At 43.5% G+C, this 13,868-nt stretch overlaps 1 protein-coding gene across 7 annotated transcripts in view; it reads left to right on the top strand.

Moving 5' to 3' along the window:
* NFATC1 (nuclear factor of activated T cells 1) overlaps positions 1–13,868 on the top strand; it is a 110,156-nt gene that overhangs the window by 14,152 nt on the left and 82,136 nt on the right. For all 7 annotated transcript variants that reach the window (XM_050970827.1, XM_050970830.1, XM_050970829.1 and 4 more), the window contains exon 3: positions 4,993–5,152. In XM_050970827.1, coding sequence (XP_050826784.1) covers positions 4,993–5,152 — 160 coding nt within the window. The remainder of the gene's footprint in view (positions 1–4,992; positions 5,153–13,868) is intronic.

Below are 13,868 nucleotides of genomic sequence, written 5' to 3'. Positions count from 1 at the left end.
GGTAGTCAGTGGTGCAGCAGCACCAGATTTGCTGACCTGTGCATCCCTGGCGAACTTGTGTGTTTATGGCAGGCAAGAGGAAGTTCCTCAGACAAAGCACAGGCTGGGCTGTCTGGGCAAGACTCAGTGAAGTGGGGACTTGTGGCTGTGTGGCAGTGACCATCTCCTGGGGCTCATTAGTGTTAACTGAGGGGCTGGCACTGGGAAGTGGACAGGGAAGAGGCCAAAATGCCGCTAATCTTTTTTTCTTTTCTGCTATATTCCTGCTGAATAGGAATGTTTGGATGCTTTCAACATGTTTGTTTTGCCATCACATAGCAGTGACTTTTTATTACATTTGGTTGCTGCACCATAAGGCTGAAGAGTGCTTGGAAGCCTGTCTCAGTAAACTGATATATTTTTGTTTGTTTGATTTAATCCTGCCCACGCTTTCTCCCAACTGTTTTTTAGCTCATTCAAACAACCCTGTGAGCATCTTATTAATGGCCTTCCTTCACCAGCTCATTTTAACACCCTAGGATTCTAAATTCAAAATAAGCAGAAATGCGATGCCAGACTCTTGTTATCTCCATTTCTTCAGCAATAGTTTCTTGTCCTTTCTCTAAGCCATCAAATATGAAACTTCCATGCAAACCAATCTCTGAGTATGAATTTTTAGGACAGAAGGGTGAAGTATTATGTGGGAGAATGACGACGACTCATGTTTTCAGACTTCAGCATGAGGAATTCCAGTGCGCCTCATGCGCTTCGCAGAGGAGCTACTTGCTCCACATGCCAGCAAAATACAGCCAAGTCTAGGGTGGGACACAGCATCTATTTTAACAGCCCACAGCCAGATTGCTCAATTGTCAGCAGGAAATTCAAAAAAAAGAGAGAGTAAAATCTGCCCGTGTTTAGTCATAGGTGAAATATAAAGCAGGTGTATTTTTCTGACCACAATCGAGTTGGTGGACACGTAGCCATCACCGTTGTTTTCTTACTCTTTCAAAATCACACACAGGGATCTTTCACAGGCCTCTACTTCAATGTGAGACAAGTAATAAATAGTAAATCATAACCGTATTTGCAATTGGTGCAGAGTTGGAGCAGGTTCAAGCTAGCAGCTTGGTAAAAGTTTCAGCAGCCCTGTGGTTTTTCTAGTTTGTGTTTTTGTTTCTATAGGAAAAGTCCTTGTCAGAAAAACCTAAGTTTAGCACAGTTCATCCAGTCTCAGCTGTACTCCTTCTAGGTCACTCACTTTACTTTGGGTGCTGAAAGACACTGAGCATCTTTTCCTTCTAGACAGTGGCTCATGCCACTCTCAGGCAGCTGTCTGGGGTAGATGACTCTGTGCTGCAGTATTTGTCCAAGAGCAGGGGTAGCCCCAGGGTGAGACTGGCAGTTGTTCTTGTACCTTCTGCAGTTTGGGAAAAAAATGTTTGTGAATCTCTTTTTCCAGTGGCCTTGGGCACCTAGTAGCTTAGAAAGTGTAATTATAATTTAATTCCCAAATGGATACCAGTCATGTGAAAATGGAGCTTTCTTTAAAAAGTTTAGCAGAAGTTTTTAGCTTTGTTTCCTCCCTGTCTATATTTCAGTGGGCTGCTTAGTATCTTTCTTTTTTTTTTTCCTGTTTTTTTTTTTTTTGTAACTTGATAAATCTTTCTGCTAAAGGCAGAAGTCAGCCAGACTGGATAATCTGTTTTTGATTTAATCATATTGTGTATCTGGTGTATGCAAAATAAATCACTATTCATCTGGTTTTTAATCTGATTTATGTAGGACGGAGTTATATTGAGCCAGTTTTCTACAGCCTAGCACCAGGTTTTGTGAACCTGCCTTGAAGCAACCATACCTCATTATAGCATTTAGGAGGACTACAGTGAGATTTATTAGGGTGCAGAAAGAAACGGGACAGGTTTTTAGCTGGTGGAAAATGTCATCTGAGGAAAAAAGACTGATGTGTATTTGATAGGAAGACTGCATGAAGACCTTTTATTCCTCTTCTTGACGGCTGTGGTGGGGCTCTTCTAACCCCCACGTGATACTGGCTTGATGAGGTAGTTTGGACCTTTTCAAATTAATATTTTCAGCAACCAGATTTGATTTTACCACTACACCATTTGTTTAGTGGCTTTTTCCTTTAACCACGTTTAGCTGCAGAAAATTAAGTGCATGATGAAGATAACCTAACATAGGAAATAGCTCTGACAGCCCAGTCCATGACACTGCTAAATGCATCACTTTGCTTCCTTTATCAGGAAAACTCCCATTAATTGTCAATTTATAATTGGGCAGGTGGTGCTTTGGAATTTTGATTGTAGATTTGAGGTTAACAGCAAATGGTATTTTTGTCATACTTTATTTGAGAACATGAATTTTACAGCTTATTTATACTAACATTTTCAGGTGCTGATTTGAAAGGGCGGGGGGGTTGTGTGTTTCTTCTTTGGTTCTTTTCTTTCAAAGAGATGTCATTAATTACAAAACTATGACTTCTGTGTATCTTAAAAAAACCACCAGCCCTCTTCACTTGAGGGCTACATGCTGTCAGTCAGAGTTCTCCTTTTTAATTAAGTGTTAAAAATTTCTAATCTGATAGATGTTGTATCCTCAGAAAAAAAATCCATCAAGTGAGAATTTACTTAAAACCAGAAACATCTGTTTAAAAATGTGTGCTGATCATCACCAAGAGAGACACAGCTGTTTTGCTCTACTCTTTGTCATTTATCATTACTCAAATATGCTTCATCCAGATTTTTTTTTTTTCAGACTAAAATATGTGTACCAAAAGTGCTAGGCAGAGAGCAGTGGCTACATACAATGGCCATGTGTCTGTAATTTTCTGCTGTCTCCTCGTTCCTTGTATGAGTGTGTAGTAGCAGAAGAGTTTCCCCTCACCTACAGAGCAGGCCCTGGCCATTTTGGGGGAAAGGCTTGGACAGGAGCTCAGAAGGTGCAACATCCTGCTTGTAACTGAGGCAGGGGCTTCCATGTGTGGAGGGGCAGAAGGAAAATTCAGAGTTTGTCCCTGGCAGGATCTTGCCAGTGGAGAGGGTGCCCCTCCCGGCTTCTCCTGACTCCAGATGTTCATGGAAGCTCAGAACCTGCAGAGACAACTTTCTTTTAGATAAGCTTCCACTTAGGGTGAGCTGGGATGGATACTTCCCTTTCTCTTTGTTATTGGGCTCCGTGTCCTGAAGGCTAGAGAACAGAATACCTTGATGTTTGGAGCCTGCAACTTGCCACTGGGATGTCCTGGAGTAGCAGGAGGTGCTCAGGGAGCAAAGGTGATCCTGGTCCTCACCCGGGATGGGACTTGGTGGCACCAGCTGACCCCTGTAATGTCTATAGTGTGTGTCCATAGGCATGCAGATACATGGCTCAAACTTGTAAAAAGTGAAGAAGGATAATGCAGGGAAACTTAGCACCACCTGAAGTCTCCGCAGTGCATACGCACACAGGCGGTAACAGGTGTCAGTTCAATATGCTCCAGATACAGGGCTGGGTAAGCACTCAAAAACCCAAAAGGCAAAGCAAAAAAGTGCCCGTGCTAGTGGTAGAAGTCCTGTCCTGCAGGGGAGCCAGCAGGGCTGCTGAGAGCTGTAGTGCCTGTAGAATATCCGAGTGCACTGAGTGTGGATCACTGGGATGGTAACATGGAGTATCCAGCCTCCAGATGAACGTGTGTTTGTAGTATATCCATCCATTGTGGAAGCTCTTGCACATCCTTTCCCCTTCAGGCAGCTCACAGGGAAAAATTTCAGCTGTGATCTCTGCTGCCCAGACTGTCCTTGCCCTGGACTGCAGCAGTGAGGCAAGGATCCAGTAAATCCCCAGTTTCCAGCCTCCTTCCAGGCTGGGGAGAGCTGGTGAGCCCTTACCTGCAGGCTGTGGTGGCACAAGTCGTCTCACAGTGCCAGGGAGCCCTGGCCCATGGCGCCTACAAAGGGCCACAATTTTCTGCTTGCTGGTTATCTTCTCCAGGCTGATGGAAGAAGTAATAAAGTTTCACATAAAAGGGCAGGGCAGTGTGTTGCAGTTGGGCCGTTTAACTACTTGCAAAGACTTTTGAAGGGCACTCAGTGAAGAAAATTCACCAAAGGAAAGAATGTAGAGTGGACATGAAATTAGTGTTTTAATTGTAAAGCTTATTGCTTCAATTTTAAGATTAGTCAGTCTGTCTCAGGGCTGCTGTTTCTACTGTACTTGCTTCTTTTCTTTCAAAGGTTCAACTTGGCATTTCTTAGAGGTCTCCCAGCTATTTTCAAGTGTGGTTTTATACTGGAAGAGGGTTTCTAAGAATCTCACTTCCCCACCATTACATGCTGTCAGGCTGCTTGATGGTAATAGGTGGTGCTTAGTATTTTAGTTAATTGTAGAGTCAGTGTTGAGCCAGAAGAGTGAGCTGCATGTTCTGCAGGCTTGCTCATCACCATCAATAGGATTCATAAGCAAGTTCTGATTTCAGAGCTTTCTGCTTTGAAGTGCATTAACCCAAAAGAGATCAGCTTTGCTTCGAGGCTCTCAGACATGCTTTGTGTTGGGAGTGAAGCAGGGAAATAGCTTTTTTTAATTCTTTCCACCCCTTGTAAACAGAGAAGATTTGTTGAAACCAATTAGAGTCATTAAATGCCAAATTAGTTTGGCATTCACTTTCAAAGCAGAAATCGTCTTCCTAGAACTCCCCCGTGTCTTTCTGCCTTTTTTATTTTGCTTTGAGAGTTAATATAGATGATATTTGTAATCCATGTCTTAAAAATTTTCACTTTTGGATACAAATCAGATAGCATCTGGGCCAACAGATATGCTCGACCCATAAATCTTCCTAAAATAGCTGATACCTTCTAAATTACTTAAGTCATGACATTATCCTTATCAATTAAATTTTAACTGTAAGATGGTGAAGGATGAACTGCGAGACTCGGTGTCTAAAGTGATCGTGCTGGCTGCTTGTGGTTTGTGATAGTGTGCTTGATGTTAATTTTTAATCTGTTTTCCTTTCCACTGTAGCCCATCCCTGCCTGCTCTGGATTGGCAGCTGCCATCTCACTCAGGACCTTACGAACTGCGCATCGAAGTGCAGCCGAAATCCCACCACCGAGCTCATTACGAGACAGAAGGCAGTCGAGGGGCTGTGAAAGCATCTGCGGGGGGCCACCCCATTGTGCAGGTACCAAACTGTGTAACCAGCAGCCAGGTTGTTTATCTCAATGCTCTGCGGCGAGCACCATTTCTTCTCTAAAAACAAAAATTAATGGGAGATTTTTCTTGTCCTCGGAAATGCCTGCATGTGACCACTCCTTAGACCACATTTTAAACCGGGTGGACCAAGGCTTTGCTGAAAACAATGCAAGAGCAATGTGAATACAGGGTGGATTGCTGCTCTGTCTGTTTAGGGCTCAGCGAGTGTTCAGCTGTTCAGTGGTGACCATGGACCTACTAGTGCAGTCACACTCCAGACTTTATACTCTTTATTCAGTTTATACTGAAATCAGCTGGGGACGTGCCTCAGTACATTTAGTCCTTAACTGGCAGTTGGATCTAATCAGATCTGTGAATGCATATTGGAGTGCAGAGCTGTAGCAGTGATGTAGAAGTATGTTGCTGGTTTGGATGTTGCAGTGAGTTCTGAGCAAAGGCTTTTAGAGTTTCTTCTATTCAGTTTCTAAAACCCTTCCAGCTGCTCTGGAAAGCATCTGAGATCTGAATCTAGTTTCATGAATTCCACCAAGCTCTTTAGTTACTCTGTATAAAGCATTTAATTTAATAACACTCTAAACCGACCCTTAATTCATTTATATGAGTAGTCTCATTCATTTTTAAAGGGCTTTGCTCAGGAGTAGGAAGAACAAGATTTGGTTGTTTAAAACAAAAAAAGAAAAAGTAGTGGGAGAGAGTGGGAGCCTGCCTGTCCCTCCTCAGCTGCTGCTTTCTCACCCAGCAGTTAAACTCCCAGTGCTACCCATCAGGGCTGTGTCCCTCTGTGCAGCAGAGCCCAGGTTTTATCACTGCCCGGATGCCACAGGACCCATGGATGCCAGGGCAATGCTGCCATGTTCGCACGACTTGGGCTTATGCCCACAAGCCGTGCTGCGGGAGCAGTGGCTTGTTGAAAGCCCAGATGGCTCAAGATGATGTACGGACCACACGTGCAGGGCTGTGCACGTTTGTTTATTTACTGTAAGCCCCTGTTAGCAAACACGTCTGTGGAAGGAATGGTGGGAGGCTGGGATGACGCTGGGCAGAGAATGCTGCTGTGAAAATGTGTGCTGCTGCCACAGCTGGAAGAGGAAAGTGAGGGGAGGTGTCAGCAGCAAACACACTTTAGCTCTGCCAGAACTTGTCAGTGACATGGGATTATAGAAGCTGTCTGCTGGAAGTTGAAAAGTTTTAGCAGAACATTTGTGAATGATAATAAAGAGTGGCATGTGGCAGACATGCTTGTTTACAATTAATGCCTTCTCTGTTTGTGGCTTGATGCAAGGAAATGCAAATGTGGAGGTATCAATTTGCAATGGCCAGCTTGGCACTTAAAGTTTCTTACGTGCATTTTGGAAAGACTGAATGTGATGCCAACATTTAATTGGACTAAATGTGTCCAGACATTTCCCCTCTTATCCCCTGTCCCAGTCTGTCAGGAGGGAGCATGCTGCTTCCAAACACAAACAAGTGTCAGAGGAGAGGGAGGGGGAGAGGGAGAGGGAGAGGGAGAGGGAGGGGGAGAGGGAGAGGGAGAGGAAATTACGGAAGGCCATGAAGGGAGAGCAGAGGAAGCAGACAGTCCCAGCCCTGTCAATTGGCCCTACCGGCTTAATAAGGATTAATGTATTTTTCAGTCCTTTTATTACAACCCAAACGTCCGTTTCTCCAAAAAGAACATAAACATAAAGAGATGCAGAAAAAGCTTTTCTGTGCTGACATTGCCATCATGGCCAGTTATCTGTTTGAAGAAATGCATAAAAGCTCTGACTTAGACCAGAGTTGAGTAGATGGATGGATTAAAAGTACTTCCAAAAAGAAAGGAAGTGTTTATAAATATTTTTGTAAGACAAATAGTAAGTACAAATAAAGAAGTACCTGAAAAACATAAGTATGTATAAATAAATGGAAGAGAAGGAAATCTAGGGAGTATTTTCTGTTAAATTGGTGACTGGCACACTGAAAAATGCATCTCTGAAGCATCAACAGGTTTCCAGATGGTTTGGATCAGGTTTGATTCATCCCACTGGGTTACGCAGAAAGGAGCCCAAGTTTTGAAGTTCAAACCCAGATGTAAGCTCAAGCAGAATCTGAGTGTGTTCAGGAGAGAGATTTTGGATCAAGCTTTTTGCTCTTTAATATTTTTGGTGTTTTCTCTTCTGTTGATCCGGGGAAAATGCTCATAAAACTGCTTTGACCTCTTATACTACCCTTTTCTCTTACATTTTTCCCATGTTGACCATCAGGTCTTTCTTATGTCGGTACTTTGGGGAAACTTGCTTTCATTCTGCTGTTGTTAAAGCTCTTCCCCCTTTATCTTCAACAAGAGGAGAATATGGATGAGGTCTCTCTCCTCTCTCAGTTTTTCTCTCTTTGTTTCAAACCCGCTCTCGTTGGCATCTTGCTTCCCAAAGTAGGAGATGTTCTCACATTAATACCTCCACAAATCTGTTGGGCATGCTAAGGCAGAGGAGAAGTAAATCCAAAAAACATCCACTGTTTGTGGCATGGTTCCCAAGCAAAATTGCCAGGAGGTTGCTTTCTCTGCAGCCAGAGCAGGTTTACCTATTTTTCCTAGGCAACATTAGCTTCCTTGCTGCTGATCCATCTCTTCTTTTAGGAGGTGGAATGTCTGAAGATCAAAGGTTTCTGAGGCAAGTATGCTTGATGAGGAGAGTAGTAGCATAGGAGGGCAGGAGTCTCTCATGAGTATTACACATAGCCCAAGCTTGGGGGCCAATTTTTTCCTTGGCTCCTCCAGTCTGGTGACTTTTCTGTGTAGCTGGAGAAGGCCCCATGTACAGCTGAGGAGCTGGCTCTGTGTGCAATGCCACCTCTGTATGAGATTGTTTTTCTCTCCCAAACCTGAGCGTGGGCAGAGCTGAGCATGGCAGGCTGCCTCAGGAGCTCATACTGACCCATGCACAGGCAAGCCTGGTGCGTGCTGGGGGCTGCCTGTGGCAGCAGTTCTGTCAACCACTTGCTGCTTATCATCTCTGAATCATGTGTGGGACTTGCTCACTGGAAGCTCCCGTGTGCCATCTCCCAGGCGTATTCCAGCCAGCAGGATTTCCTGTGGATTTCCTTCTGTGGAATGGCAGCATCTTCCCCGCTGCACTTAGGAATGAAACGGTTTGGAGCACTCCAAGTTGCCTGTGAAGGCTCATGAGCTTGGTAACACAGTATTCCTCCCTCTCACATTTTGCTTTTGCCTGTTTGGGTGTTTGGCTGCCATGGCAGCTCTGAGCTATCGCTGTTCCTGATTGCTAAACGATCGGAGAGTGGGATGAGCCGGCGCGCCTGGCGAGCTAAAAATGCCGCAGAGGATTGGCAAGCAAGTGGTGCTGGGGAGCGGTGCTGGTGAGCTCACGGCTGGCACTGGCTTTCACCCCTTGGCTTGGGGAAGTATTTTGCGAGTTGCTGTTGCCTTTGGTGATTTTAGACTGGAATACTCCCACCTCTGAGTCAGAAGAGGGATGGTGCCCTGGCTGGCACCAGGCTTTGGGAAGCTGCATATTGTGTCAGGTGAGCGTTAAACCTGGGACCACTCTGAGGAGCAAAATCCTGTCTGTTACCATCCTGCTGGCACCTACTCCTTCTCACGAGTTTGTGGCTTGCATGAGGATTTTTCAAACAAAGCAAAATAAAGCGAATGGATTAGTAAGGAAACCCACAACATTACATAGCTACAGACACATTTTAAGTGAGGTGAATTTAATTCAAGGGGTTTACATCCAGAACACCTTAAAAATGTCCTCCATTTGGACCTATCTCACAATTCTTCATTTTGAGAGTAGTGGTGAGGAGGTGCACAAGATGGGGTTTGCATTCCAGCCAGTGATGGCTCTGTTTCAGCTGCAGGTAAGTAATGCAGCCGATAAAAGTTTGGGCTCCCAGGGAGGGATGGCACCAGATTATAAATACGTGGTCTGTAGATACTCTAATTAATAACTCATCTTTGAAATAAGTCAAGCCCTTTGACTGCCTGAGATGGAATTTTTACAAGCAGGGTGTGGTGTATCTATGAGATAAAATCCAAATACTCAAGAATGTTTAATTAAAGGGCATGATGTACTCCCATAGAAGAGTGTACTCAACAGTGAAAGAAAATATTCCAATGCACGGAGTAGTCTAGTAAGCACTTTTAAAAGCCATGACTATTATTATATTTTCTGACACAAAATATGCTGTGAATTCTCTTCAAGATCACTCCTGACATGAAGTAGATAAATTGGTTAGAAAAAGGAAAGAAAATTAGTTGTAGGGGTTTTCCTTTTTATCTAAGTAACCAGTACTACCCAGAATTTGTTTTCCTCTTGAAAAATTAAGTTATTATGGAATATAAAGTGAATGCTGCCTTGCCTTTCACTGTACCTCTTAGAGTGAGAGGGTAGAGGTTGTATTTGGCTCCTGTGCTGCAACACAAAATTTCATCTGAGCCTGTGCAGAGCTGAATTGTTGGAACACCCTCATTTTACAGGCAAAACACAATGATTTGTCTGCTGACTTACATAGTCAAAATGTTGTTTATGCTGGGAGATTTGTTCAAGAATCATCTCTGTCCTTTCTTGGCAAGATCTCTAGGCATTTCAGGTCTGATTTTCAAAGGCCTTGAGCCATACACTGGGATTTTTAAATCCCCTTATGACTAACAAGTGTCAAATTCTCCTCTATGGCAATCACCACCTCGGTATTTTTTGTACATCTCCACACCACCATAATTAGGCACCAACATGCCCCTGAGTGATTTGTGCACCTCAGCAACACATGGAGTGACTTATTGTTTGTTTTCCATGGATCAGTTGGTTTTGCTGCTTTCGGTTAACAAGCACAAAGTCCCAGTGCAGGTGCTGGCCACCACAGCTATCTACCACAGCCCTTTCACCTTCAGACCTATAAGCAATGAATACCTTTTGCAAATCCCTTGGGGAATAGAAAGCCTTGTTGACAAAGCAGTGTAACTTCATGGGCCATCACACTCTGATCAGCGCCTCTCATACCATGGCTTCACACACAGCCAACAGCATGAGGTCAGACAGTCCTGTGATAACCAGAAGGCTGGATGGGAACAAGAGAGAACTCAAGAGCTAAAGGAAAAGACTGGAAAGAGCTGTTCAACTCTGATGATAGAAAGAAGATGAAGGTATGAGGAAGCCAAGAGGAAGGCCCTTCCAGACAGAGCAGGCCAAGTTCTTTGGAGCAGTGCTGTGGTGCTGCACAGCAAGAGTGAACCCATGAAGATTCCCATCATATGGGACCTGCAGTGTGTTCATAAGTGCTTTTCTTGGTAGAGGTCCCCACTGCTGCAAGTTTGTTTTAAACAACAGAACTGCCACCATTGCTGAGTGAGTCAAGGGAATTAGAAAGAAAAAAGAGTCCCTTGTGGGTCCAGCTCATGGCCATCTGACACCTGAGCAAGAGGAGAGCACGTGGAAAAAATAGTGTTAGCTGCTTCCCCCTTCCCTCTCTGAGTATATCAGGGCAGAACAGAGGGCATATTCTCATTAGTAAGCAGTGATTCAACTCATCATGCCACGGTGGACTTCCTCTCTGTGCTGCTCTTAGCTTCTTTTTAGAAGGCAGCATCACTGTTTTGTTCAGATGGAAATATAATCCTTCCTTATGGTGGGCATATAAAGACATTGGCAAGCACCTGTTAGCCAGGTTGCAATTAATAGCACAAAGCCATGCAATCACAACAAACCAGACAGGGAACCTACACTTTATAGCCTTGTTTTAGACAGCCGGTACTTCTTAAGAGTAAATCTGAGCTGAATAGCTTTCTCACTTCATGCATCTGTATAGTTAAAGCAAAACCTCAAACTAGCAGACAGATAATCAAAACTGAAAAGTAGAATGATTTGGCAGATGTTTTAAGGCTGCTATTGCTTCTATAAATCCAGCAAATGGAAGAATGCCCATTGAAAGCTTTTCATCACAGTTGTTGGGTGTTTTTTTTATTAGGAGAGTGTATTTTGGAAAGGAGAAAGTTTCTCATTTTTGGGGCTCACATGAAGTTGGTCCCACAGAGTAGCTCCACAAGCACAGCTGTATCACTAGCTTGTGGCCTCCCTGAGGAGGGGTAAGTCCAGAAGGGAGCCATCCTGGAAAGTGTGCTGCTGTCAGCTGGAGAAGATTTCATGACCCTGAAAATGCAACTTCAGTTCTGATTTATGAGCCATCCTGGGGACAGGCCTCTGCTGTTTGGTGCAACCACCCTTTTCAAATGAAAAATGAAGTTTCCATCAGCCAGTGCTTGGGGGATGCACTCTGCTCTCTGTTAAAAATGATCCCTCGCCCACGCTCAGCATGATGGACGCCGCAGTACATATCCCGGCTGTTAGGGTGCTGAGATGTTCAATCTGGCTTTCCAGCCTTTCCTAAGGCTTCAGCCCTAGGTTTGCCTTCAGTTTGGACTCTGGCTGCAGGCAAAGCAGAAGTTGCTTATGGCCTTGAGGGAGGAGAGGATGGAAAGCCTTCACATTCCTCTGCTGGTGCTGTCTCCATTCCCTTGGGAAAGGGGGTGATGACATCAGTTCCCAACTGTCCTTTTCATTGGCCTCCCCTGGTTTCCTTTCTGTCTTCTTCTTTGCAATAAAGTAGTCAGTGGCATTGCTGTCACTGTGTGGGCTATCTTCTAGCTAGCCTCTGGGGGCAGTTGATATGGCAAAGACCTTCTAGATTAGAGGGGAAGCAGAGGAATCATCTTTACCTCCAGCACTGCTCACAGAGCCATCCTTACTGCTCCCCCTCAGTCTGGTTTTGGTAACCAGCAGCACATATACCCTGCGGGTCTACAACCAGTGTGATAGAAGTCTCTGCAAAGTCAAGAAAGCCAGAACATAACTGTAGTAGTCCTCTCTGATTCCTCTCTGATTTACTTTTCCTCAGGCCTTGTGTTTCATCCATTTGACTCAGGGAACTGTTTTCATTGTGGACAGAGGGCTTTTTCTGCATGTGATCTAAAAGGGCAAGTCATCATAATTTTGGAAGCGTACCTCTAAAATGGGCATTACTACTTTTCAGCAATGAATCAGGACTCATTCTTGACTGATAGAGTGTGATATCCTTTTCTTGCCCATTCCATCCTTTTTGTCCTGTGCTTAATATTGCATCACTCCTGCTAAAAGTTGCAGATGCCATGTCTCTTGTGCTGTCACAGAATCAGAAGTGGGTAGCCATTTCTAGCACCAGTAGTGCTAGAAATGGCTACCCACTTTTCTAAGGAAAAATAAAACCCAGGTAGATCTTTTGCTTGCAGACCTCAAACAAACAAACAAAAAAACCAACCAAACAAAAAAAAACCAAACTCAAACCAAATTGCATTCAAAGCCCTATTGGGGCACTCCGCAAGTCAGATAGCTTAGCCTGCTTAATTCAAGCACATGCTTAGGGCTTTGCTTTGCTGGCTCTTAGTTTAGCCATTTTTGAGAAAATAAGACTGGATGGGTGAGGTGTTGACAAGTGGATTTAAAATAGCTTTTCACGGAGGTTCAGGTGATATGTGAGGCTGTGGTCTGGGCATGAACCACAGTTGTCACTTTACTTAGTTTTGGTGCAATTGAGAAGACCTACACCAAAGTTACCAATCAGCAAATCTGCTCCAGACTTGCCAGATTATTGCACGTTAACATGTACCCAAAATCTGAAATGAAACAGAGTTAAAATTAAAATGCAGCTTTACCAAAAGCCAGATGCTTCATTATGAGCTGTGCTAACCTACCTGCCAAATACTGCTAACCTGCATGAGGCAGGTGATTAATTTTTTACAAGTCTGCTTTGGGAACTAGACATCTGTCCTCTGTTCCTAAAAGTAATATCTCAGGGAAAACATTTTTTTTCTTGGTACTCCAAATTACATAAAACGTATATAATGAAAATTATATTGCCTGCATTCTGTATCAATATATACTGGGGGCCAGTTCAAATTTCAGATCCCTTACACACCAACCTAACTCCTATGGAATTTCTGGTTTTATACTTTCTAATTTTTATATGTAAGAAGAGTAAAAAATTACATTTGTAACACACTTTGTGATCTGGAATATCAGTATATATGGTTATAATATAGATTTTCCATTTTAATTAGTCATTATTTCAACTAACAGGCCGAATCAGTGGAAAATATGGTGTCCAATTACTCAGTTGCTCTCTAAAAGCACATTGCATCTTCCTTTCTGAGCAGGGGTTTATAATTTCTTTCCTTGTGAAGAATAGCTTGAGATCTACTTTGATACATGCCATGAAAGGGAGATGACCCATTACAGCATCTGCTGTATACATACACAGAAATAAAATTTGTTGCATGCTGTCAGTGCAGTGAATTCAAATAAACTTTCATCTCCCTTGACATGTTTAAGAAATAATTTAGCAGGAGTTGCATATTTTCACTGAAACAGTTGAAACATGCTAGTGATCAGCTTACTTACACATGGTAAAAATAATATAGGTTGCAGACAGATTTGTAATGCACTTTTAAAACACCTGTTTTTAATGTTTCAATACCCAATAAAGCAGAGGAACTCCTGCTTTTGGTTTGCATGCAGACATTATGCACACTGGGATTTAAAAGTCTGCTGCCTAGGTTTCAAATGCAGTAAACAGCACTTGCAGGCACAGTGTGGGTACATTTTGGGGAGTTACAGACTCTGGCGTCTCCCTCAAGGAGTTTTGCTCATTGGGACATT

Source organism: Serinus canaria, chromosome 2 (assembly GCF_022539315.1).
Source record: "Serinus canaria isolate serCan28SL12 chromosome 2, serCan2020, whole genome shotgun sequence".
Taxonomy (NCBI): Eukaryota; Metazoa; Chordata; class Aves; order Passeriformes; family Fringillidae; genus Serinus; species Serinus canaria.
The sequence above is the reverse complement of the archived record's forward strand: the minus strand, read 5'-3'. Positions and strand labels throughout refer to the sequence as shown.